At 44.7% G+C, this 25,950-nt stretch overlaps 7 protein-coding genes and 2 non-coding genes across 9 annotated transcripts in view; 4 read left to right on the forward strand and 5 right to left on the reverse strand.

Moving 5' to 3' along the window:
* Positions 1-1,665: 1,665 nt before the first annotated feature.
* Pmar_PMAR029629 (hypothetical protein) lies at positions 1,666-1,838 on the forward strand (the record flags this gene model as incomplete). The annotated part of the gene is made up of 1 exon (XM_002779167.1): positions 1,666-1,838. A coding segment is annotated over one exon (173 nt), but the record flags the coding sequence as incomplete, so codon positions are not given.
* Positions 1,839-2,371: 533 nt separating this feature from the next.
* Pmar_PMAR029630 (longevity assurance factor, putative) lies at positions 2,372-6,993 on the forward strand (the record flags this gene model as incomplete). The annotated part of the gene is made up of 16 exons (XM_002779168.1): positions 2,372-2,464; positions 2,869-3,003; positions 3,046-3,123; positions 3,629-3,732; positions 4,190-4,291; positions 4,357-4,429; positions 4,831-4,939; positions 5,130-5,281; positions 5,616-5,740; positions 5,988-6,129; positions 6,171-6,227; positions 6,282-6,363; positions 6,414-6,521; positions 6,569-6,676; positions 6,727-6,863; positions 6,913-6,993. The coding sequence occupies 16 exons, from the start codon at positions 2,372-2,374 to the stop codon at positions 6,991-6,993; spliced, it is 1,686 nt and encodes a 561-aa protein (XP_002779214.1).
* Positions 6,994-8,084: 1,091 nt separating this feature from the next.
* Pmar_PMAR029631 (conserved hypothetical protein) lies at positions 8,085-9,106 on the reverse strand. Its single transcript, XM_002779169.1, has one exon. The coding sequence runs from the start codon at positions 9,086-9,088 to the stop codon at positions 8,174-8,176; it is 915 nt and encodes a 304-aa protein (XP_002779215.1). The 5' UTR covers positions 9,089-9,106; the 3' UTR covers positions 8,085-8,173.
* A 1,325-nt stretch (positions 9,107-10,431) lies between these two features.
* Pmar_PMAR029632 lies at positions 10,432-10,504 on the forward strand. The gene has a single exon. It is a non-coding gene; the product is annotated as a tRNA-Lys (tRNA).
* A 1,213-nt stretch (positions 10,505-11,717) lies between these two features.
* Pmar_PMAR029633 lies at positions 11,718-11,790 on the forward strand. The gene has a single exon. It is a non-coding gene; the product is annotated as a tRNA-Lys (tRNA).
* Positions 11,791-12,881: 1,091 nt separating this feature from the next.
* Positions 12,882-14,369, reverse strand: Pmar_PMAR029634 (hypothetical protein; the record flags this gene model as incomplete). Its single annotated transcript, XM_002779170.1, has 5 exons — positions 12,882-12,958; positions 13,223-13,339; positions 13,571-13,758; positions 14,169-14,228; positions 14,272-14,369. 5 exons carry the CDS (start codon positions 14,367-14,369, stop codon positions 12,882-12,884), a joined length of 540 nt encoding a protein of 179 aa, XP_002779216.1.
* A 5,315-nt stretch (positions 14,370-19,684) lies between these two features.
* On the reverse strand, positions 19,685-23,941 carry Pmar_PMAR029635 (Protein psr-1, putative; the record flags this gene model as incomplete). Its single annotated transcript, XM_002779171.1, has 7 exons — positions 19,685-19,804; positions 20,613-20,800; positions 21,103-21,242; positions 21,802-21,902; positions 22,766-22,925; positions 23,171-23,274; positions 23,897-23,941. 7 exons carry the CDS (start codon positions 23,939-23,941, stop codon positions 19,685-19,687), a joined length of 858 nt encoding a protein of 285 aa, XP_002779217.1.
* A 672-nt stretch (positions 23,942-24,613) lies between these two features.
* Pmar_PMAR029636 (hypothetical protein) lies at positions 24,614-24,847 on the reverse strand (the record flags this gene model as incomplete). Its single annotated transcript, XM_002779172.1, has 2 exons — positions 24,614-24,737; positions 24,822-24,847. The coding sequence occupies 2 exons, from the start codon at positions 24,845-24,847 to the stop codon at positions 24,614-24,616; spliced, it is 150 nt and encodes a 49-aa protein (XP_002779218.1).
* A 384-nt stretch (positions 24,848-25,231) lies between these two features.
* The window catches only part of Pmar_PMAR029637 (protein SET, putative), a gene marked incomplete at both ends in the record, with an annotated part of 853 nt that continues 134 nt past the window's right edge, over positions 25,232-25,950 (reverse strand). The window contains 2 exons of the mRNA XM_002779173.1: positions 25,232-25,400; positions 25,709-25,944. Of these exons, the coding sequence (XP_002779219.1) occupies positions 25,232-25,400; positions 25,709-25,944 (405 nt within the window). The remainder of the gene's footprint in view (positions 25,401-25,708; positions 25,945-25,950) is intronic.

Here is a 25,950-nt window from a genome sequence, read left to right on the forward strand (position 1 = left end):
AGCACAGCCACGGCTGCGGCCGATGCAGCTACTACTACTTTTGGGGTTCAGACTACGGCCTCTCAGCCACCTCTACTGCTGCTGGATCCTCCACAAATTGGCGCAGCACAACGGTATCGTCTTAACCACTACGCCTGGAACAACGACTCAATCACCCACTTCTGGCACTACACGTTGTGCCTGGGTCATCAGCTCAGTTGCTGTCTTCATTTTCAGCATTGTTTTGTAGAGCAATACGTAACATTGAGTAGTGTAGCTTCATTGGCGGTGCTGAATAACGTCTCTAAAGTATGGATAACGTCCTTGGTGAATACTCTCACTCGTGCTTCGCTAAGTTGGATGTTGTGTTTGACTTGGATTCATGGATTACCAGCTTATTCCTACTTGTGCGGTTTACTACCTCCTTTCTCAGTACGGGAGCCATCGCCTTACAGTCGGCCGGTATTACCACTGGGACTGCTGCTGTTACGACGGCTGCTGCCGTCACTACTAAGACGCTTGATCCTACTATCTATGCTGTAGCTACAGTGGCCCCAGCGACATAGCCTGTTGCTGCTGTTTCGATGGAACTAATACAGTGGAGAGTACCGTTGCTGTAAGAACTAATGCCGTGATCACTCCTGATATTATTACAACTGCAGCAAATGCGATCATCTTTGCTTCTAGCATAACTACTGTGATCTACTTCATCCTTTCGGTAATTGTATCATCAACCGCATGTAGAGTATTCCTGAGTATCCATGATTCGAGTAACTAGTACTCAAGGGCGAGTTGTGGGAAGCAGGAATGAACGTGCGAGTGTTTTAACATGTTTGTGTTGGATATTCAAGGAAATTTCCGAGAGAATGTTGTCAGCAGAACAACTCCAGCATCGGTAGGAGCATGAGAAGTCCTCTGCGGGAGATAAAAGCTCGGAAGACACATTGATTTTCTTGCCGTAACACATCCGATTGAATCATTGATGTACTTGAGGAAAATACTCTTATCGTACGTATGATTGATAGAGCTTCGTTATCGTTACGCATCAGTCAACTACCTGTGTAGTCTCTAGGTCGTATAGTGAAAGATAGCTACGGAGGTTTTTTTTTGATACTGCATATGCAGAGCGTGGATTTCATATTAGTTTGGAGATGATTCCAAGATTCGCAGTGCATCAGATTTCGCATAGCGAGTTTTTATAAGTCTATAGGAATCAATGCGGAGAACAATGAGGTAAGTTCCAACATAACCACAAGGATTATCACAACCAGGTTCAGCGAGTCGATCACGGCCGCAGGGTGTGTTCCTGAGAAAACAAAAACGGCTTGAGATCAGAAGTGCGACTCAATGTTCGTCCTTCGGAGTTTTCTCCGAATGGACTTCGGTTGCCGCCGTTTCGTGGAAACTGCCAAATATTTCGGATGCGATGCGGACGTATCCAAAACGGTTTCTTGTCGCAGGATTGCCACTCGATAACAACAACGTTAGTCGGTACTGTTGTGGTATTATCATTAGCTTGCAGCCTACATTTATCTTCCTATCTCATGATGCGGCTCGCTCTACTCTTCGTGCTCATCGTGAGTGCAGTCTCTCAGTCTACCACCGCAGCTGCATCAACTACAGTTCCTCAGCTGGTCACTACTACGCCAACTACTTCGACCACCACTACGCCTGCCGGTCCTGTAGGCACGACCGTTGCGATCAGTACTACTACAGAGACTAGCGTACCTGTTACCATTGTGACGGGCGTTCCCGAAACGACCACTGTCGACCCCACCACTGCTAACCCTACCTCGAGTGCTGAATCTGCTGCAATCAGCTCTGTTGTGATTGCTACGTTGCTGATGATGAGCGCTTGAACCAATGAAGATTATTTTTCATCGTGATTATCATCCGTGCATGTTTGAAACACCCGCGTGCTGAATCTAAGCTGTTTTGTTCCGTGTTGGGATATATGAGTTCGCTGTCATACACGAATTAGGGTAGAAATGATCCCAAAATTTCACCCGAAGTCTCATTCCGAAACTAACACATTTAATTGATCATGTACATGTCTCCCAAGCTCACCTACTACAGTCAACTTCGTGTACAAATACATAGTGACAATTCTGGTGAGGGAAACTTGACTAACCGCGTCTGAATAATAGACGCAGGCGTAAATTATGGCACAGATCTTTCACACATTCCGTGTTGAACTTAAACAAAGCTGCTCTGCAAGTGATCGTATTTAATTCGCATCATATTTTACCAAAATATAATGTGAACTAAAAGGGTCACCGCTGGGGATCGAACCCGAGTCGTCCGAATAGAGGATTAAAGGGCTGTCGGCGGCGGAGCGATGTGAATTCACAGCCAATCCCCGGTGGCCGCAGCCTCTAGGTTGGTGCCAGCCATGCCTAGTCCAGTGAGTGATGCCACTTCTACTACTAGCTCCTCCAACGATCCTGATGGCGGTTCGTCATCTGTGGATGATTGCGACCTAAGGGTAGGGAAATTCAATATACTACTACTATGTCGATACCCGTATTTGAACTAATCGTTTCTCCCCAGCACTCACGATCGAATTCAGCATAATTCTGAGTTCTTCGCGGTATACGGTCCGTTCTGGGTGTATTATGGGTGCGTTTGCTATTGTGATTTATGTTGAAGTAGCATTAGGAGCATTTGATAGCAAACCTTAGAATGTCCGTTGTTATGTTTTCAATAGAGCGATCATATATACCTTGCCTTCACATTCAAGAAGGCGTCGCAGGTTGAATATTTCTACTGCTTTCGAGCGTTTGCTGTTAGGACACTATCTTATGTATTTCATATTTCGGTTGGATCATCTCGTCAACTTGGACGATGCGGGTGATTCGATTCATAAAAGGAATTGTTATCATTGTTCAGATAAAAGCGTTGGAAAAAGAACTCGAGAGTCTCCAACGGAAACTGGTTTCCCATGAGATGGTTATACAGGAACTTTGTGGTATCGGCGTTGAATGGAAGCGGACGCAACCGAGCGGTGGTGATGGTCGTGAAAAAGTAGGTGTTGAACTAGGAGAAAATTTAGATCTTTTATTTTAGGTTAATCGTGTTCCCTCACCTGAAGAGCTCCGACAAGCTGTTGTTGTCATAGCAGAGGAGTTGACGCTCAAGAGGAAGGTGAGTCAGTGTCTGTTCGAGGTTTCTCAACGGGAGAACTTATGTGAGCTTTCCTCGGTGTATGATGTAATCCCGAAACGCTTGATATGATGTATTTGAAGTTTATCTTAGTAATGTTTGTGTTGCCATTGATAGTGGATAGTAGAATATGAGTAATGAACAACAGACACACTTACATGTGTGCTGCGGGTTGGACCACACTCCCCACTGAGCTCCTCGTCCAACTAGCATCCCAACACCCACCACTGTTGAGCAACTGACTTTGATGAAAATTACTATAATAGGGTTATAACACTATATGGTATAATTTCGTATATTTTAATGCCTAGGTTTATCGCTAATTATATACTACCAAAATTAAGTCTAATACCACATGTCGCTTTCTTTGCACGTAGCGTTCCCGATACATCGTGTATGCATCCCTACTTATGGTAGCAGTCTTGGTTGGAGTGATGACCAGAGTAAGTAGGCGAGCATTTTTGTATCTTCTCTGGTGTGCTCTCAGATTCTGTACGCCCAGTGGAGTTACTCCTCCGAGTTGGCGACCTTTTATAGCGCTATGGTTGATAACGGGATGGATTTGCCTCCACTCGAAGAGTTAAGTTCAAAGTAGTAGTGGAAGCTCTGTTTTTGATATGGATTTTTCGAATGACTATGTGCTTTTCATTGGGATTAGTGAGTAGTTATGGTATGCATTTGTGGAGTTGAATCAGCCGTGATATGAAAACACTAGTGAAAAGCATATTTCCACGTGTTTACATGCAGTATTGCGGCACTTTACGTAAAACGGGTGAAACTGGCATGAATTCAGGTGATATGAATATTAACTACATCGATGATAATAGTAATATCGTAGTCGGTTTTTGGTGAATATTTAATTATTTCCTATATGTTGCCGCTCGGGATTGAACCGGGGTCGTTTGGTGTTTCAGCTCGATATTCCCCGCTTCACCAGTTCTCTCGGCGAATGAAGTCGCCATTGCTCCCATATGGGTTGTATTCTCGGCCATTCGATGGGTGTAGTAACTTAGTCATATCCCGCGCCGCTCAAGATCGTTGCTCTCAGGTTCGGCCAAGTATTTGTTTTCGCAGCATCAGTGATTGAACGCTTGTTGCGAACAGTCGTGTGGGTTCTGTTTGCCGCGATGCTCGGGTACGGAATTTTGAGGTAATTTTGTGGCGCGTGACGGAAATTTAGTCTTATCCGGCTTTAACAGTGATGATGTCTTTCAGGCGTCTGAGGTCCGCACCAGAAGAGGGAGACCCTCGAGATGGTATAGAGGTAGCCGCGTCTGATTTGTCTATGGTAGGTGTATGGGGGTTGTACTACGATGGTCTCAATTCCGTCATGTTCGGGCTTGAAGTGAATTGATCAGTGTGGGAAATATGCACATGTGTTGGTGATGAGAATGTGAAAATTCTGAGGAAATTATCATTGGTTTTTCACTTTACCAAGAAAGAGTTTTTTCTGGAAGCTCAACTGAGGAAATCAGACATACATTTCTCCAACACTGATATCGATCGTTGCTATATGTGGTAGTATTAATATCAAGTAAGTAGAATTTATTTTTTTCGAATGGCTCCTTCGCAGCTCTACGATGAACGTAGAACTTAACTGTCGTGATGAGGTTTCCCATCGAATTATGGTTATGATTTTTCTTTAGTATTTTCGCTAATGAGAAGATCGATTCTCTCATTTTGTTTCAGGCCGAGTCTACAGAAACAGAAAAATTAGAACGAAAAGTTTCAGAGTTTTCGAGACGTAGTCGATCGAGAGACTCAGCCGTGGTGCAGCGAATGCTCACTGACTCTTCATGTGAGCATCACCACACTACTAATGTTAAGCCCGCGGTTCAGTGTGATGAAATTGAAAGGCGCCATACGGATCCATCGGTGATTGAGCACGTTGGTGAGGCAAGGGGGGAGCAGGAGATTGGTGAAGGAGATCGACGGCGAAGGGCGGCGGCTATGCGGTATCCACTCGGGTGGCAGCCGGCAGCGTTTAGATTGCAAGGGTGTCCGTGGTATGGACAAGGGACGTGGTGAAATGCCGGTGGTGGGATTTGAACCTGGGTTGGCTCAATGGGAAGTAGAGGTCATGTGCTCTACCGCCAGGCTAGAGGTTCTCTGGAGCGTGCCGAGGCACGTCAATATGCATGTGGGTATACAAGCAGAGTCAAGTGACTTCTATTGGTCGTTCCTCGACAGTGCCGACCATCTTGTGTCTGAGCTCCCGTCTCCTTTGCACTCCTCAGTTGCTTTGGGATTTACGACTGCTGATGGGGACAACGGTATGCACTAGATCCAGGGCGCATATAGCTACTATCGATAGGATGCTTATGTGTTCGAGTTTCCTCGTAGTGTATTCTTCCTCAAATTTCTATATGTCTTCCTACAGTCCGCATATCTTCATACCGTGTTGCTGTGCCCTAATCTGCGTAATAACATCTCGAGATTTCTTATGGGTTTTTTGAATGGTTACTTTTTATCAGGTGATAAGGTTCTCACTCAGCGGTGCCTATCATAAGGTCTTCGCGAACGCGCCGTGTCTATTTGATAGAATCATACCAAAAGGTCTACCCGCAAAGACTCTGCGTAAACTAAAGGAAAACATGTGGTAAGTTATGAAAACTAGAATCGCATGTGATGGTGATTTCGTGGAATTTAAAACTTTGGAAAATTCCCGGTTTTCATTCGAGGCCTTGTGTAACACTAGCAAAAGAGCTCGTGTCGCGAAGTGTGGCTTCTTTTTCAAATGGTAACCGTTAAATGGTCGCTCTCGGATTCAGAATACTATCAAATTGAAATAACTTTTAGCGTTTTTATTGACTTCAGGTATTCTCTGCTATTCTTCAATGATTTAGGTATACCTGCTGGCACACCTTCACTAGCTGCTATGGTTTCTATGTCGTCTCCCACGAGGCATGGTTCAGCTTCAGCAGATTGCTCACGGACCCTGTCGGGATGCTCTTCGTTGACCCTGGTGTTCACGACCGTTCTATCGGGGTACTAATTTCAGCTGATTCGAATTCCCATTGTGATTTCAGTTAGAGCGTTACTACTTGGTTGAGATAAGCTTCTGGTGCAGCTGCCTGGCTTTCATCGTGAGTGGCATCATCATCATCAGCAGAGATATGTATACTATGAATGCCTCTCAGATGATCGAAACGGTTCGCAAGGACTTCTACCAGATGTTTTTCCATCATCTCATAACTATTAGTTTGATGATCGGAAGTTTCTGTAGGAAAATTTCTTTCCATCTTGTTGGTGTAAAATAATGTTTTTTTCAGACCTTAAATATCATCGTATTGGCCTTACTGTGATTTTCCTACATAATATCAGCGATGTGCCTCTTTACGTTGCAAAAACTGTGGGTTACCTCGCGGAAAAATATGAATGTAAGAACTCCTCCAAGTTCGCTTAGATGAATGATCATTATGGACAGGGTTGAAGACTCCGACCGATCTCGCCTTCGCCAACTTCGCGTTCGGTTTCCTTTTCTCGAGGTTATATGTGTACCCGAGAATCTGCGTTATTCCGGCGTGCACTTATGGTACGATTGTTACGGTATATATGTATTGGAGTAGTTTGCCATGGTCTCAGCTATCGAGTATAAACGCCCGTTGAAGGACTGTATGCTGGCTATATTCCTAGTGCTGTTGCAGTGCTTGCATATCATCTGGGGTAGTATGATTATCAAGATGATTTTCAAGACGATCAAACACCATGGTGTTCTCGCGGTAATCATATTAACCAATTACATGTCGAAAGAAGCATGTTCCTTTTCAGGATGGTGATATTCGCAGTGACGATGAAGAGAGCACGCCAAAGGGCGAGGAACCGATCGCCCACAAGAAGAAGGTGCAGTAGAAGCTGGCCACTTGTACAATACGAACTCCGAGTCATTCAAATCCATACACACTTTGCCAGTGCAAGGATTATCAAATACACAAGATACATTTTGTTAGTGGTCGATGGAATTGAATAATCTTCTTCTCCAGCTTCCATTGCTCGATGATGCTGTTGTGTTGAATACAGTTGAGATTGATCAGACATTGATTACCGACGTATGGGTGAACGACACCTTTAAAATCTCAAATTCGGCGAGTAAAAGGACGAATTAGAAAAATAAAGTTTAATTCTAATAGAATGAAAGCCGTTTATCACGGAATGAATGTTCTAGCTCGAAATGAAAGTTCACATTCGTAACAGGGAACAAGTTCGAATTCGTCGAACTCGAAAGGTGTAACGCAAGACCAAGATGTCGCACACAACACCAGCTTCTATTTGTTCTCACATTTGCTGAATTTTAGATTGAAAAGGTGTAGTGCGATCTAATCTACAGCACTTGTAACAATATGAACGTTGAACGTCTAATCCCTCGGCTAGTCCTTCCAGAGCAAGGTTGGTAGTCCATGCTTAATGCTACGTTTTCAACCTCACTAGGATAGGTAGAAAAACGTGTGTGAGAGAGTTTAAAGTCTAACGCCTATGACAACACGGCTTAGGTTCGCATCGATGCAAATTACCTCACGAGGGATCAGTTCTAACCTCATGAAACGTAATTATTAGCGAATGTATCCGTGTAGAGCATTTCCAGTAGTTTTAATCTATATTTCATCTCAACCCGCACATGTAAGTAGTTAGATACCATTAGTCCCAACGTATCAATATGATGCTTGAAGGTATTACGTAAAGAAGTCTCTGTCGCAGCTTTACGGCATAGCTAACGACATACATATCTCATAAAATTAGTGCAGAGAAACTTTGCACTTCGACGTCGAAAGCGATCTTAACAATATACAGTAAATTTCAAGCATTGAAAGGTTCTAGCTCGCCCTTGGTACAGGACACTACTGGTTCCACAGCTTCTATAAAGTAACGAATTATACTAATCAAAATTCTGATCACTGAGAGAATAAAAAATCCTCCCTTGACTAAATAACGCAACAAATCAACCATATAAGAACGTCATCGCTAGGGATATCCTTCCTCTCTGAACAATAATGCACAGAAAGAGTTCTTTGGAATCCTTCACTCAATTACAACACTAAGCCTGAGCAGAGGTAGCTTGCTGGGTTGTGGTGGTAGTCGTTGGTTGCACACTAGTAGAGCTCACAACTTGAGGTTGGCCGTACTGTGGAAGTTGCATATTATAGGTGCCAAACGAGGGTACACCCGCAGAGGCACCCGGGTATCCACCACCGTACGAATAGGTCACACCAGGAGCTGCTGAAGAATAGGTAGTTTGCTGACCCGCAGTGGAGGGACCAGAAGTGACGTATTGGACCGTCTGAGGAGGCACATAGGAGCCGGTCTGAGAAGTCACATACTGGGGAATGTACGACGTGGTCTGAGCGGGGACATAGGAAGTCGCTTGTTGTTGTTGCTGTTGTTGCTTCTGTTGCTCAGCGGCCTGCTGCTGCTGGAGTTTAGCCATCTTGTCAGCCATCTCCTTCTGGAGCTTTTGCTGTTGAGCTTGCATGCACAATTGACTGGCAGTAGCCTCGATCTGCATCCTTTGCTCTTGAGCTCTCTGCTCGATCTCCATTCGTCGTTGCTGATGCTGTTGCTCCAACGCGAACAATGCCTGGGCACGAGACTGCTCGATAGCACTGGTGGTAGTTTGCAGATCATAATTGGCCTTCATATTAATCGACTGCTTAGCCTGCTCAAACTCGTTCTTTGCCGAGTCCTTCGCCATACCAAGTTGACTATCGAGCATAGAGAGGCTCTGAGTCTTCTGGTGCTTGATGCTATCAGGATCCATATAGACCTGTGGAAGGGCCTGCTGACCTTCCGGTGGTACGTAGGAGGTAGAGGTAGTAGGCTGACCCGTAGCGTAGCTAGTGACACCTTGTGGGGGAAGAGTAGTGTAGGTGACACCGGTCTGAGGGGACACGGAGTAGGTGTTGACTGACTGGCGGTGCTGGACAGAAGGAGCGGCGGCAGCTTCAGCGCTCATAATTAGATAAGAGTGTGACAAGTAAGGCTGAGAAAGATCGAATTGGCCAGTGATACTGCGACGATCGCATCATGCGCTCTTGCTTTCTCGCTCGCCCGACCGTTTCGGGAGGAGGTATGAAACGACGTCATCAGCGCGCGCCCAACCGATCGGAATTCGGTTCCTGCTCGCCTGGTACGCGATCGATCACTAGCCACTTCATCGTGTCTAAGTTGTTTTCCAACAAGGAACAAACCATTCAACGCATGGGGAATTAGTGTCACGCAGATCATCGCGCAGCAGATGCGTTACATTCGCCGTGGACTCCTGCTTCAGGCCGGTCCCAAGGCCTGAAGTTCAGGGTTGCCTCTGTGTGTCAAAGACTCCACATTCCATTGTGATATACAAGCTGAGTTTCCTAACGAATACGTGCGCTATACTGCTGCGCTCATCTACAGCGGGGAAGTTCTCTCATCGGGACGGCGTAATGAGTTGCCGAACTCGAGCCTAAACTTGAGTTCTTCACATATCCTATCCTTTCCATCTCGTGTTTGATGTTGGCCTGCTCAGCGATCAGCTGAAGGATAATAGCTATAATATAACAGTCATAGTTCGGTGAACCTCCTGATGCACTGAACTATACTATCGGTACTGTACTGCTTTTGCCGAGAAACTTTGGTGTTCATCGCCAACTACTATGTAGCGCGGAACAAAATATCAAGCTCACGGAAACGTTGGCCTCAATATGGTTTGATGTCGTTAAAACACGAAACGCATCAGTATCTGATGCAGGAAACAACTCAAAGGATTGCATCGCAAGCTTGTTATCTATGGATATCATGCGAAACCCTCTGTTTGATTTTTAAGAAAGATTTCATATAGTGTAATTGCCAAAATGCCAAGTTTAACACACTGCACAGATGACTCCCAAAGAGCTCTCGAGTTCGTCGTTTTCGATGCACCTGATGTTAGTAAAAAACTGCATACTCGAACAGTCGAGTCAACGACGAATGCATAGATTACTGTGGTGCATTGCATTCCTAGCGACACAGTAATGCTGCTGATTCATAAAGGTTTCGACCTATACACAGTTATAATCCAGAAAGGGTTCTCGCCTATGAATCTATGTGGCATGATACCTTGTTCATCAATGCCTCAAAGAGATACTTGGTTCATTGGTGTTATTAGTGGTCGCCAGCTGATCCCCGCTAGAAGACCCTTCCCGACTGCCTTTTTTGTGGAAGCGCGGAGACTACAAAATATCCTATGACCATCGTATGCTATAGTATTCATTGTTACATAAGAAAATACGGCCGAGAGAATTGTTAGACTGGATCGGACTAATACTTAGACAATTGTTACAAGCCTCTATAGCTCAGTCGGTAGAGCGCGGCCCTTTTAAGGCCGTGGTCGCGGGTTCGAGCCCCGCTGGAGGTGTTATTCTGCATATTTAATTCTGCGCGTGATGCTCCTTCGTCTCTCGCGCGCCCAAAATTTTCTTCCTCTGGCCAAAGATTTTCTTCCGCCCGCCCAAGATTTTCTCCCTCTGGCCCAATATTTTTTCCGCGAGCCCAAGCTCCTCGTTCGGCTAATGCGGCCCTATTCGAGCTAGGACGAGTCAGTTAAAACTTCGAATAGTTCGTGCAATGGACTGACATGCAGCCGATCGGGAATGGGCCTGCACTATGCTAACTCAAGGTATCGCGCTAGTGGGCATGAGTAGGGATCCGAGTGGGCAGAAATAGCAGCTTTGGCTCAGCCTAGTTGGCGTTGTGTCCCGGGTGAAGAGTTCAATACCGGTCGGAAGCGAGAGCACAGAGTCGTATTCGAGCTAGGACGAGTCAGTTAGAACTTCGAATAGTTCGTGCAATGGACTGACATGCAGCCGATCGGGAATGGGCCTGCACTATGCTAACTCAAGGTGTCGCGCTAGTGGGCATGAGTAGGGATCCGAGTGGGCAGAAATAGCAGCTTTGGCTCAGCCTAGTTGGCGTTGTGTCCCGGATGAAGAGAATTTTATTTGAAACGCTTTGAACGATTTGAAAACGCATCTTGTACGTTTAGGGATAGCCTGAGAGAGTTGAACGAAAATTGTTCTACCACACGATATAGTATCTTACCAAGATCCTCAAACTGAAACGACTTCCGCGACAAGAAAAATATCTTTCTTCAGCACAGCAGACTCGACAACCCTTCGCCCGATTTCCTTCTCATTCTCTCACATCCGCGCCGTGTCCGACACAATGTGTCGATCAAAATTCACTATGAGATTACCGACTGTCCAGACAAAGGGTGAGAGAGAGAGGCGAACAGATATCAACTCTAGTAGGTTTTCATAGACAGCATGAGGCTTCGAACTCGCGGAGACTACAACTAAATGGGTCTGAAGCCGACCTCCTCAGCCCTTCGAGCACATCGTCTGTCGGATCAGCTTACCCACTGAGCTGCGATTTGGCGCTAGCCGGGCTCGCTCGGCGAGCATGACAGAGACTCTGCGCGAGAGCCTTTATTTCGTTCAGCCGACCACAGGCTGTGGTCCACAGCTGTGGGAGCCAGTCACATCTTGTCGTTATAGGGCCGCTGATGATACATCGTCAAGGCTGGCTCGCTGACCAACATCATCGGACTAATATTTAAACATTTGGCACAAGCCTCTATAGCTCAGTCGGTAGAGCGCGGCCCTTTTAAGGCCGTGGTCGCGGGTTCGAGCCCCGCTGGAGGTGTTATTTTGCATATTTAATACTGCGCGTGCTGCACAATCGGAACTTCTTACATGAACGCATTTGTTCTATTCGTAGATTAGAACTAGTTGTTCGCGACGTCGATACCGTCGGAGTGAAACGCATCTAGTACGTTTCGGGATAGCCTGAGAGAGTTGAGCGAAAAATATTCTACTACACGATATAGTATCTCACCAACATCCTCAAACTGGAACTACTTCCGCGACAAGAAAAATATCTTCATTCAACACAGCAGACTCGACAACTCTTCGCCCGACTTCCTCCTCATTCTCTCACATCCGCGCCGTGTCCGACACGATGTATCGATCAATCTATATCCGCACTGCAACGAATATTCAGCCCTTTCGGCATTCACCATCATTTGCGAGCCACATGCCCAGTCCGCAGGTTGGAGTGCTCCTGCCCCCCTCGGTTTGAAGTCATCTCGAGTGATTGTCGATGAAGATAGTTACATTCAATATTCGGTGAATGCCACCAGATGTCCATCTTGAAGTTCAAGATTTGAACGGCCTCCGATGGTTCGTGATTTTCTCAACTTCCCACATCGCCAGAAAAAACCACTATCACCAAAGTTGTAGATCGCTAGACCGAGAGGAATGATGTCCGTATCGCCCAAATCGATTCCCTTGGTCATGAAATAGGAGCTTCTAATTTGAATCTTCATTCGAGGTGATCCGTTCAGCCGAATTCCTCGTTGACTGACATGCTGGTCTCATGCAAACCCAATATCGCTATTGGCTATTATAATTATCATTCTCAACTCAGTGAGTTATTGCCCTCATTCGTATATTCGTGCCCGCAGGCCAAATAGAATCCTCATTGCTCTAGTTCAAGGCATGAACATCTTTACCTCGCACCCTCTGACTAATAACCAAAAACCTCTCATCATGAGCCAAGCCAACACGTATACAGGAACTCAACCGAAAATGGTGAAAACCATCAGAAAAATGCTGATGGTGACAATAACGATGAATGTACTCATCTAACACTTCTACGGCTACCAATAACGTCACACATAATGATCACCGAGTAAACTTTCATACCGCAAGATCTCCATTACGGAGCACTTCTATTCACGCTTGGGCTTGCGCGAGAAGGGCAGCTTTCTCAGCTGCTTCCTCTTCACGCTGTTGTTGCCTCAACGCTGCCACTGACAAGAGAACACTCAGAAGCACCTCATTATGTCATCACAAAGTGTGGGGTTGGGAAAATATGCTCGTGGTCAACTACATGTGTCGGTGGCAATATCAAAATTTCGAGGAAATTCTCGTACACCTTAGTTGAACTAAGTTAGTTCGTACGGGAACTCCTATAATAAGTAAGCGAACTCCCGAGTCCAGCTGAGGGAAGCAAACATATATCCCAAGACTGTAATCATAATCGATCACGTGATCGATTATGAAGACCAACTTACATCTCTGACGCTCCGGCTTCGGAGGACGATGACGTTTCGATTTACCACCAGTCACGTTTTGCCGTGGAGAGGCTGCTGGTCCCTTGCTGTACTCAATGTCCGCTAACGCCGGTGTAACTTAATAAAAACCAAAGTAAAGCCGCTCTTGGCCAAGGTTTTCTCGCCCTGTGAACAACACTTCTTGGCGTCACGAACGAGCCAATTCAATACGCTAAAACTGAACCCTCGCGAGCTAATGTGCATCGATGCGAATCCAACTAACCCGTTTTGTCGTAGGCGTTGGATTTTTAACTCACACACACACACACTAGGCTAGATTCATCAAGCGAAAATCCCCCAACCCCTCACCCGTAGCGTTGGGTGCATTCGAGTTCTCAGCAGCACCAGCAATAGCGTCAGTTTTGCTCAGAGTGGAAGGTGACTCATTTCCTCCGTCCAACTTAGGTTCAGTTGCCGGCCTCGAGTCCGGGATCTCCGCTGCTGAAGACACCGCGGTTTGTTCCGCCCGTCCAGAGAGAGAACCATCAGCAGGAGACCTGATCACATACCGTAAATGCGGTAAAACGTTCTTCCCAGTGTGAAAAGACATAAATATGGTCAACTACATGTGTTGATGAAAATATGAAAATTCGGATAAAATTTTGGAAAATTATTGTTGGTTTTTGTATACTTCTACCCTAAATCGTGTGTGGATTTCCATAATGTAGTGAGGAACTGTCGAGCTCACGTGAGGAAACCAAACATAAATCCCCAACATTAACAGCAACATTCCAACAATTCAATTCGTTACTCGAGAATTTCTCAGCAAATCGCCTGCAAAAATTCCGAGTTAACATTCGGGCCATATTTTTCGACCGTAAACCAATTCCAAAGTGTGCCTAGAACTACAAGGGACCCCTACAATTTTCACCAAACTCATCGAAGCCAATGAACAAACTCGTCTTACTTCATAACTTCTGTCTGAGGCAACTCAACCGCCTCTATAGATGAGGGAACTGTCGAGAACCTGACAACAGATCAGAGACAATTTCACACACCAAAGGGCTCACTGTGATAAGTCCTTCACTTTTTCGCGGTACACAGGCGCATTGAATCGCACATCGGGAAGTTCCCTGCGATATGCCTCAGCCTCCTTTACATTGTCCATCCTCGGGGTAGCTGATTCCGCACTAGTAGACTCAGTCGCTGGCGTCTCCACCGAAATAACAACGTCATTGCCATCGATCGTCTGCTCGCCGATAGAAACTTCGACTCTCTTTTCCTCAGCAGGATAATAAACGTTTCTCGACTCACCGCCACCACCACTTCTTCTACCACTACAACAACGTCCGATCATCCACGCAGTTGCGAGACCGGCCAAAGTACCCCACGCAAGGCCAAGCCAGTATTCAACTCTACCAAAAATGCTGAGGATATCACCACCGGCAAGCAGTAGTTCCGCACTCCTAGAGGAGATGAAGTTCGCTAAGGCTTCAGCGGTCCAATCCAATTCGTCGTTTTTTGTATCAGTTTTGTCTTCATTCAAGTTCACCAAACAAAGTGCAAACCGACCATCACCGCTACCAGCAGGCACGTTGTTGACAGCAACACAATTTCGTGGCGTGTGACTCTTCACTCCGGCAATAGCTGAATTCATCCAATCTCTTAAATAGGAGCAACCGTGTTGAGGCCCCAGTATGGCCAAGATTATCGGGGCTAACGCATAGAAAGGGGACATAAGGGCAAGAAATACTCACGAGAAATATACTGAGAGAAAAAAAACTTCGCTCCGCCTTCCCCAACTCGGAAACAACCGTCTTATAGCACATCACAATGAGGACAACTTCCATGCAAAACTATCTATCATCGCAATGACGGCACTATAATCGTCGGAGCAAATCGCCCACTTCTGATCGACGATTTCCTGGCATAAACAGTCGACGACCTGAGACACAAGAGAGTTCACTTCGACAAAACTATTGCTACCATTACTCGTTAGCTTCCCCCTTTCCCTGGACATATATAGAAGACATCAGAGGCTGTATTCGCATGCCCAGACCAGATGATTTCTTTTCAATACGCTTCCTCACACGGGCGGAAACAACCTCTTGACCGCTGGTTCGATCCCCCCTCCGTGCACTTCTAGCCTTACCACGACAGCTCGAACGGATATCAGATACCACCCCGGTTCGATCCCGCCACTCGTCATTTCTCCCCAGCCGTAATAACAACCCCACAGCCAAGCCGAAACAGAATCCCAACACCATTTCGACGGTGGGCTCATATATACCCTCAGATTCATCAACCGTTGTGATCTCCCCAACATCGCCCGGAACGAACAAACACGGCGCTAGGATAGTCGCGACAGCAACAGGCGCGAGCAAGCAACTCATTTCAACGAACAAAAAACAACACTATGACAATCAGCTACCACTATGAAAGGTTCCACTAGCTCTTGAATACTCACAACAAAGAAGGAAAGGACGCAAATGAGGAATGATCTTGTCATTCCGGGAACGCTCACACCGTACCAATACACGAAACGACACCAAAATCGCGAAAAAGCACAGGCCATGCAACCCAGACAGTATAGATAGAATAAAAGCACTTTTCCTCGGCTCGATATAGGAGGGGTAGTGACGAACGAGAAAACCTCAACCCCCTCGAAGGCACCAGTCACCAACCTTTTTTTCTGCCCAGAGCTGTAAACTGTCTCCATTTTGTGTTCCATCAAGTAGCCGCGCCACAACACAAATCCTCTCAACTATTCGTTTGGTCACTTTCCTCTTCCACAATGTTCTCATAGCGATGACATCTTCCGCAATTCATCAGAATGGAGTACGGAGCAAAAATATAGAGAGAGAACAGACCGATTGCTCAATACGAGCTTCAGCCTGCTCCATACCCGGACACCCCGCACAAGCACTCCAAATCACACCGAGACAAGGACGAGGCGGGATGGCTCTTTCAAATGGGTCCTGGCTGGCAGCCAGGAAACGATCAGCCTGCAGAGAGCTCATCGTGGGCCCCCAACCACAGCAGTCGACGATGCGTAGTGGAAATGCTACAATAGCTGAACCGTTTATGTTTAGATATCAGTGATGACGAATGTCCGACTAAACTGTTCCGAGTCGTAACGACTCAGTCGTTGACCCAGGTTGAGTCCTGATATAGCACGATGCTCCACTTCTACCTGTACCTCACACGCAGTGAGCCTGTGAGCCTTCAAGCCGCCGTGGATTACCGAGCTTCTTCTCATCGTAAATAATGCTCTGCAATGAGTAGACTTCAGTCTTGATACCTATGAAGAATCATGAAACCTTGTGCCCATAAGAAGCACTCTTGGAGTGAAACTCCAACAGCGTGTACGGCTTTTGGCGTTCGAAAATCTACGCAATGTTGCTGGCAAGTTGACACTCACAAGTACTACTTGTCAGCGGTGCTCGCCGTTTCGTTTATCATGGGAAACTCGCAAGAAGCAAGTTCATCCCGAAATCCGGCGGCAGATCTCTAGGATCCAATGGCACGAACACCAAAACCAAACAATACTACAAAAGAAACAACCCTCATGTAGGAACTGTTATTCGGCTTTCGAGGGTTGTAAGAAACCTTCAATTCCGCTAGACGTCGCTACACACTGAACTCGAGTTTGTAGCACATAAAAAAGGCCTGTCGTAGACAGCGATTTGACAGTTGCACACGTCGTATAGCATAGCTGCTGGTTCTATTAGGTTCTGCATGCTACCATGATGTCGTCTATGTACACTGCGAAGCAAGAATCCTCACTCACTGTAGATCAGTTCCTACAGTACGTCAACGAACAGCCAGTCAACAGCAGTCTGCAAAGCGCTGGGTGCGATGCATAACCCGAATGGCATACTGGTGCAGTAGAAGATTTCGCCGTCTCACACTAAACCCATGTACTGCTGGTCTCTCTCCGTGAACCCTATGTGTAGGAATGCGTTTGTGATGTCCATCACAATGAATACCGGCTCAGTCGCCAGAAGTTCTATGGAAAATTGGAATGCTCAAGACATTCACGACTTGCAGAAAGTTCCTCACTTCACCAGATCGATTGGGCGTGAGACTGGGCGAGTGATTCACCGTCGAGGATTCATACCTCGGGTTTCACATCCCATGGGCTCTTGAAGGAGCCATTTATTGCTCCTCGAGTTGCTCAGTGAACTGCAGTCTACAATCGTAGACAGCAACTTGCGTTGAGGAAAAGTTGAGGTTAACCGGTTCGGACGAGTTTGCCTGTCAGTCTGAAGGAAATCCGCTATCAGCCGACTGAAATCCCCTGGGGATCAATTCAATGGACCGAACATGTAACAAAATGTTGGACTGTAGTCCTCCAGAGCTAGCTGAGGCGTTCGAGTCGGAGAACAACCCGTATTTACGGGTGAACCGATTTCATTGTGGCGAGTGGTTCCCATATTTACAGGTGAACAATGGAAACCGCTGACCTCGCACAAATGAACAGCCAACTCGATTAAACTTTACACAATCTATATAGCTGTATTAGTTAATCGTATACAAAAACTCTGTAGTGCTCTATACCCGGCGGGTATTACCCGCTGACCTCTATTCTAGATATTGCAAAGCATTTCCACACCGAAGCACTACTGGTGTGTGAAATTCACTCACTGAGAGCTCACCTTCTGGGTATCGTGAGACTCCCATAAATGGTCTATATGAAAACTAGTATATCGTTATTGCAACAGGGCCGAGAACCCCCACGGAAAATTACCGCATTAACGCGAATAAACCACCGAGCTGCCGACTTAAGGAATGGAATAGTAGCGCTTGAGAAGCCTTCTCGGTCCTTTGTATCCGGCGCCGAGCTCAGTTAATGTCGTCAAAGTCTGAGTAAAACACACCACTTCAACTGTTCAGGAACATATTCGCTGCATGGGGCACAGATTTTGCTTGCTGATGAACGGCTGCAATACTCTCTTCATCGTGAACCTTCCGTCCAAAAGCCTTTACATGATCATCTAAATGAACTACTATCCCCCACACACAGTCTACTATGCGGTGTTGGTAAATTGGCACATGGTTAACTACGCGTGCTGGTGACAATCGATTGATCTTGGAGAGTTCATGTTGATCATTTCCCACTTCTACCCGAAGTCGTAAATGAATTTCCATACAATGCTATATTATAAATATAGCAAGTAAACTCCCAGAATCAGCTGAGGGAACCAAACAAATATTCCAATACGGTGCGTGTCAATTTGATATGCAAATGTGTGTTATTTTGGAGGACGAATTATAGTGAACAAGTTGCTGCTATCACAGTCCCAGACGGGGACGGTCATCACAACACATGTTCATAGCCATTGTTACATTGCATATGCGATCTAGTTCCAGATTGAATCTCTTTAACCTAAAAAGTAACGCACATTTGCGTATCAAATTAACACGCACTGTACTATGTGTAGCGGGGAAAATGCATATGGTCAACTACATGTATTACGCATGATGTGTTGGTAACAATGAAGAAACTCCGAGCAGATTTCGGGAGATTTTCCTCGGTTTTCGAACACCCTCACAACTAGTCCTGCATGAATTTTCATAATGCAGCAAGCAAATCCTTGAGCTCAGCTGAGGAAACAAAACATATTTCCTAAAAATGCTGCGCAACAATGGAACTTTACCGAATTATGATTCCATTCATCTCAAATGTGTCACAACTATCACTATTCCTACTCCCTTTCCCGATAACAAGTCATTGCCACTTTCGTGATGTGATGGCGTTATCACCCTTCCGCCTGATTCGTTTTTGACTCAGATCCTATCGCGATCTTGAGAGTGCGAATAACCCAAATTGCAGCAAAAGCGTACTACTCATCGACAGGCCGATTTTCAGACGGTTGGCTTATATGACCAACAGAAGTATTGGCGTGCTTTATGAATGCTCCTACGATACTGTTCCGCACGCTGTTTCAAGAGTCCGGGAGATCGACCTCTGAAATTATCAGAGGTCGATCCCCGGAACTCTTTCAGACTGAAACATTATGTATACTATCCAGTAGATAGTTATATCATATAATAGTCATAGTAGCTACTATTCACTATGACTATTATATGATATAACAAGGGTACGAAGCTGGCGTCTCGTTTGCAGCTTTTGCGGGTTGCGTTATTTGTGTACTTATATAATACGATGTTTATACGATATGAACACGATGTTTGTACGATATGAACACGATGTTTATACGATATGAACACGATGTTTACACAATATGAACACGATGTTTATACGATATGAACACGATGTTTATACGATATGAACACGATGTTTATACGATATGAACACAAACCATAGCTATACTGAACAAAAAGGCGACGTCTCCTCAAGTTCACCCAAGAAGTAATCAACAAAACCCGTTCTTCACAATGAGAATAGAAACGTACTGTCAGTGTGAATGATAAGCACAATAGCGATGCAATAGACGTATTCTACATCATGTAGATCACTTATTTCTTCTCATACGATATGGTCTTCCGCATGGACTTCAAGTGGGACCAAAAAGAGAACTTTTCACCATTACCATCATGCCTCTCACTATCCAAAATATCCTTGGGCGCTTTCGGGGACTGAAAATGACGAGCCTCCGAATTCCTAGAGCATAGTTACAACTGTATAACGCCGAGTAGAATACATACAAGTGTAAACAGTACACGAGCACATTACCATCTACAAACTAAAGTGAACTTTGAATACGTAAATAGTCGGAAAAAAACAAGCATAAATTTACAATGACCAACAATTAAGACAGGAAAAAGTTCCCCTATGAGGAGAATTTCTTTCGGGGAATTAAAAGGATGATCAGAAAGGAAAGAAAATTTCCCTCTCGCACAACATGGCAATAGCTGAGCTCATTTTTCCCATATCCTTTAAATTTCACCCGTGATGTGAAAAACACTAGTGACAAACATATTTCACATTCCACATCGCGAGAACAATTGTACCATCGGTTATGGAAACATATACGCCTCAGAATCCACTTCACGTTAAATGGGTTAAACTCCATTATAATGGTATTTTCCATTATCATCATTACTATCAATTATTTCTATTATTATTTTATTTCACATCATCGTACTCATTTTTCCAATAATTTTCCACCCATGATCATTGAAGTTCCACCCCTTCTACGTGAAGCGGCGCAACACTCAATGAAAAAAGCGATATGAAGCGAATTGAAAATATCTGGAGAATCACACCGAACAAATGACTCCATTGCACATGGAACATTATATGTGTTTTACGCGTTATCCACTTTTCACATGCGTTTTCTCGCGAAGTGAAATGAAACTTTTGTATCACGGGTGAACTCCAATGATGATACTACAAGCTTTCACCGTTTAATCAACACACGCGTACCGCTCTCGCCCACACTACATCGTCTCGCGCCAGTAAATCCGGACGCTTTTTCCTCAGCCGTTTATCAAACTCATCAGCCATCTCGTTTTGCAACTTCTCATACTCATCGCAATCGTGGGTGAGAAGACCCGATATACAATGAGGAGTTTCACGGAAGAAACGTCGCGCTTTGTGAACGCTCGATTCTGCACAGTAGTTTTGAGTAACTGACAAGATAAATCGATGAAATTTTCGGCTACTCACCAACACACAGGTCTCGCAACTTTAATAGTAATACATAAGACTTATTTATTCGTTTTATATCTGTGCCTAGTGATTAAAGAGCGAGCAGAGCATTCAAAACGAATTTTCAACGAATAACAGCGCATGTATGTGCGAACTCTATTACAAGGCCCTACTAATAGAGGAGCAAAAATGGGAGAACAAAAAAACACAAAAAAAAGAAAAAAAATCCACCCCTCCAGCAGTGAGCTCTAGGAGTTCAGTGACACCCTATGTTTTGTATTACTTGCGATAGTGATGTCATCATTGTCGTCATTATTAATAACACAGTGCCACCACCCCCTCGGAACAAACATGCACTCTCCAGCTTTGCAGGTCCCTTGTAGCAGCTTATCGCCGTACAGAGCTTCGGTCTCTTCGAAGAATCTATTGAGGGAGCAAAAACTACTTCAGTTCGGAATGGTTTTCTGCGAGGTAGGTATTTTTAGAGAATTTTCTTAACTTTCACATTTTTTCGACAATCGAGTGTTGTCCCCTCCTAAGCAATACGTATATATATCAGTGATACACGAGAAAATGTCAAGCCAAGAAAACTCACTTTTTTGTAGAAGTTACCCTTGCACAACCATTCCGGTTCTTTAGATGGCGCGTACTGTACAAATCTTCGGGACGATAAAATATATGAAAAATCGATTTTCGGAGTTTCACACAAAAATGTCAAAAATCCAAAGCTTCCTATTCATATGTTTCCATCCTTTCTGGACAGCGATAGAAATATTACTAAATGCAATAACAATAAACGCTGATTTTTCGAATTTTCCTAAAGAACTTAACAGGGGGTACTTTTTAAGACAATTTCAAAGCAATGTACTCCACACTCCTTAGATCTACTACTAGTGTATATTCGCGTGATACAGCAGAGGTAAACTTCACGTTCATGATCGAGATTCGGTTTGCTACGCAAAAGATAGCAACAACTACCCACCTAGGCCACCATTCGTGAAGTAGGGACACAGGTTGCGTCATGTTAGAGCCATCACCAGAAGGGTACACTCCGACCGGAATACAGCTTGGAGGTAGCATGAACTGAGGAATGATATGCAGTAGACATACACAACCTTTCCGGAGGTGAATTTGTTGCCGATTGATATGAACAGCGTTGGAGGAATATATGTTCCCTTTCGTCAGCTGAGCTCAGGAGTTTGAGTACGAATTCGGATAAAAGTTTTCAAAAACCATCAAGATTCTACCAAAATTTCCAAAATTTCACCAACACATATGGTTGACCATGAGCTCATTTCTCCACACTAAACCAGTCAGCAACCCCCTTCGCAGCGCTCGTTGCTTCTGACCTTCATAAGACCTACTTGCGAGATTTTTACGATTATCTAGTGTGCTCCTCGTAAACAGTTCTTGCAGACTCCATGGCGTATAATTTTTAATATTTGCCACGCAGAAATTCCCACCCTTTTCATCAAAAAGATACTCGTTTCTTCTGACTCTCACAAGACCTCCTTCCAACTCTCATGCCGACTAGCGTGTACAACTAAGTGCTTTTTGTGAACGGACTCCCTTTCAATGTGCGCGCCGCGCAGAGACTTTCCATGCTAGTTGCAGGTTGGAGACTCTCAGATTCGTTAGGGCATTGAGACAACCCAACAAACGTGAGCCAAGATATGGCTACGATCATCCAATCTCAGTACAACTTACGAGGATCAATGCTCAGTTGAAAATGTGTACGCATGAACATGATTGGAAACACTAAAGACGCCCAATTGGCGTCACGATGCAGCCTTCCCGTTGAGATGACACCCGAAGCGTTTGAATCGGTAGATACTGTTGAGTCGGTCGAAGTCAATTTTCGTGGAGCCAACACGAAGGAATATAAAACTCTCCATTAACGTACTACTACCCGTTAATATAACCAGCTTTACCCCCTTTTGCACTACCCATCGTTTGCTTCCTCTCGCTACTGCATTCCAAGCGTGAGTAGCATTAGGATCAACATGCCACTTGGATGCAGCTCCAGGGCCTCCTACCATTAACCAGGCATTGCGAGGCCTGTATGGCGTCCCGTTCAACAGGTCATACATGTCCTTCTTGAAGTAACTAAGCACGATCGCCTTGGTGAACAATTTTGAGAAATTCTGAATCACTCTTGAACGTGGCAGTCCAATATGAGGGGAAAATATGCACATTTGTTGGTGACAATATGAAAATTCCGATAAAACTTTGCGAAATTCTTATTGTTTTCTGTACACTCCTACCCGAATTCGTAAGTAAACGAGGAACTCTTCAACTCTGGTGACGAGAGCGAACGCATGTTCCTCCAACACCCCCCCTCACAGTACTACTCAAACACTTCATAATCTTCAGTCAACTTCGGGCAGGTCTCTCGGAATTCTCCATCGAATACAAACAGCTGTCCATCCTCTCTACACCCTCCATTTTTCCAATACTGCAACCACTGCCGTATAGTCATATCTCCACTTCCGCACAGTAACACCGTGTCACCACACGCTTGCATCAAATACTCATCAGAGTGCCATTTTTCCATACCCGCCCAGTTTTTCATTCCACCCGTTAATATAACAGGTTTTCCCGGCCTTTCGAATTTCGCCACAAAATCCTCAACCGAAAGTTCCGAGACATCAACTCGCGTTATGTTGCATTTCCCACTGCTCACTTCAGCTGGCATCGGTAAATTCCGCAGCAAAAACGGTTGATAAAGCAAATCGCTGAAGACTCTACAGTCGAATCTCGGCGCCATTTTTCCTCCTCGCATACGATAATACGTGTCCCTCCAATATGCTCCATTTTCCGCCGGCTCGATTTTTCCGCGATAATTTTCATTTCCGCACACGAGGTCTTTCCACAGCTCATCAAGCCCCGTATACGCCAACATCGCTCTCGAAGTCATCCCCAAAAATGCCAATGATTTTCCATCCAAATACCGTAGTATCGTTCCAACGAAAATTTCCTCCCCCACCATTTTCAAATCGCCCGTAATTTCTGCTCTGTGCGCGTCACTAACCAGATAGAGGTTTCCCAAAGGCCGCACACCGAGAGGATGGCCTGACGTGGTAGAAGCTGACTGCTTCCGAGCTCTCTTGGGTGATGGGCATTGGGCGACCGATGACGTTTGTGGGGGCATCAGAAAGCCGTTATGAATAATAAAGCTGTTCAAAAAATATTTCCCGCTAATTTTTCCTTTCCTTCTATAACATACAAGATATATAAGACGCAGATGATTAATTTCCACGGTAATACCATCAACAAGAGTTACAACCAACGCTAACGTTCTCGCAATCAGTGGCATAATACTCCGTGAAAAACCCGATATTCGCGATATGCAGTAGTCGTGAAATATACTCTCCACTAATGTTTTCACGACACGTGTCAAACTCCAATGGACTAAGCATAACAACAGCCGCATAAGCAAACTCCGACCCTTTCGAGTTGCACCAAACTGCTACTGCCATGAGAATACTGCATCGCCCCACTTCTCAAAATATTCGATTCCCTACAAAAAAACCAACCCGAATCTAGAGCAATCACCCCACTAACCCGAAAAACTCAACAGCTTCTCGTCTATCAACGTAACCAGAAACAGATTTGGCAGTGTTTCCGACAGATTACCCTACACCCTACGATCGATCAATACAGTGCTGTAGCTGCTCTGGAGCTTCCGATAATTCAGTGACGGACGATGCAACGATTACAGTGAGAAGAACAGTAGAATAATGAGTGAGACATTAAATCCCCACTTCTAACCTTCGTGTAATACAAATGCGTATTTACTCGTGCTTCTGAACGGCGCCCTCATCAGCCTGTTCAGAGTCATCGTCGGACTCGCACTCATCCTCACACGACGAATCGTCCTCATCGGAATCGTAATCAGCAGCCTCGCCGGTATAGTATCTGATCATAATACCATTTCGACACAAGTTTTACGACCAACTTCAACCATATATTTTTGAGGAAAAAAATCGAAATCAACAGCACATGAATTTCACCATCATATCAACCATAAACACATAAATGTAATAAACTAATATAACGATATTGGGATCATAAAGAAGGATATAAGGATAACATAATAAAAGTAATATATAGATCGTATTGTAATATGATAAACGTGATAAAATCTAATAGTTTTTCATACAATAATTTTGAATAGATGATATACAATTGGTAACTATCGATATTAACGAGTTTATAATATTATTCTGATCTTATATTTTACTACAAATTATATTCTTATGATATTATAGTATTATTGATATTTATAGGTTTACCACCACCACGTTGACATGAAAAAATAATACCCAAAATTGAAAGTAGACCGCATTGTATACGCAAACGACCATTATAGTACACCTCGTACTGCAGTAAATGAAATTTGCAATTCAGTCTTACTTGAAGGCACGAGGAACAATATTCTCCTTCAAGTCATCAGCCTTCTCGAAATCGGCGCTCATGAAGAACTGCAGACGCTCCTTATCAGCCTCGTCATCATCGGACTCGGAATCAGAGTCCAAATCTAAGTAGATTTCAGGGATGGGATGATCAGGTCCAAGAGGACTGAAAAAGGACACAATACTGCAGTGAAAATTCTCAAGGTTGAAGATGCATCCAACCTCACGACGTGAGTAGAACTACATAGAATGTAAGTAACGAAGCGAAATCAAACACCATACGAAAAACAGGGATTTGCGTAGATCTCATCAACGCCCGAACGTAAAAAATCACAATCACAACAACTTGACCAAAATTTCCGTCTACATGCTGCTGATAAGAAATGATCACAAGACTAATAAATTCACCATTTTAAATGTCTACGTACAACTACCCTACAATAAACTACAACTGACTAAAACTCCAAAACTTACGTGAAAAATCTGAAGAAAGACTCCCTCTCCTTCTGGACAGTCTTAGTAGCACCAGTCTTCTTATTCTTCTTAACCACAGACTTCAACGTGAGGTCCTTGCCAGCTTTCCACGCCACAGTGTCGCTGTCGATAGACGTTATCTCATGACGAAGCATATCATTAACCTCGCTGAAGTGGTAGGTCTTCGACAATGACTTGTTCTCGAAGAAAGGGTTCTCGTTGAACACGAAGGTGATCTTCAA

The sequence above is a fragment of the Perkinsus marinus genome, assembly GCF_000006405.1.
Source record: "Perkinsus marinus ATCC 50983 genomic scaffold scf_1104296947766, whole genome shotgun sequence".
In the NCBI taxonomy this organism is placed as follows: Eukaryota; Perkinsozoa; order Perkinsida; family Perkinsidae; genus Perkinsus; species Perkinsus marinus.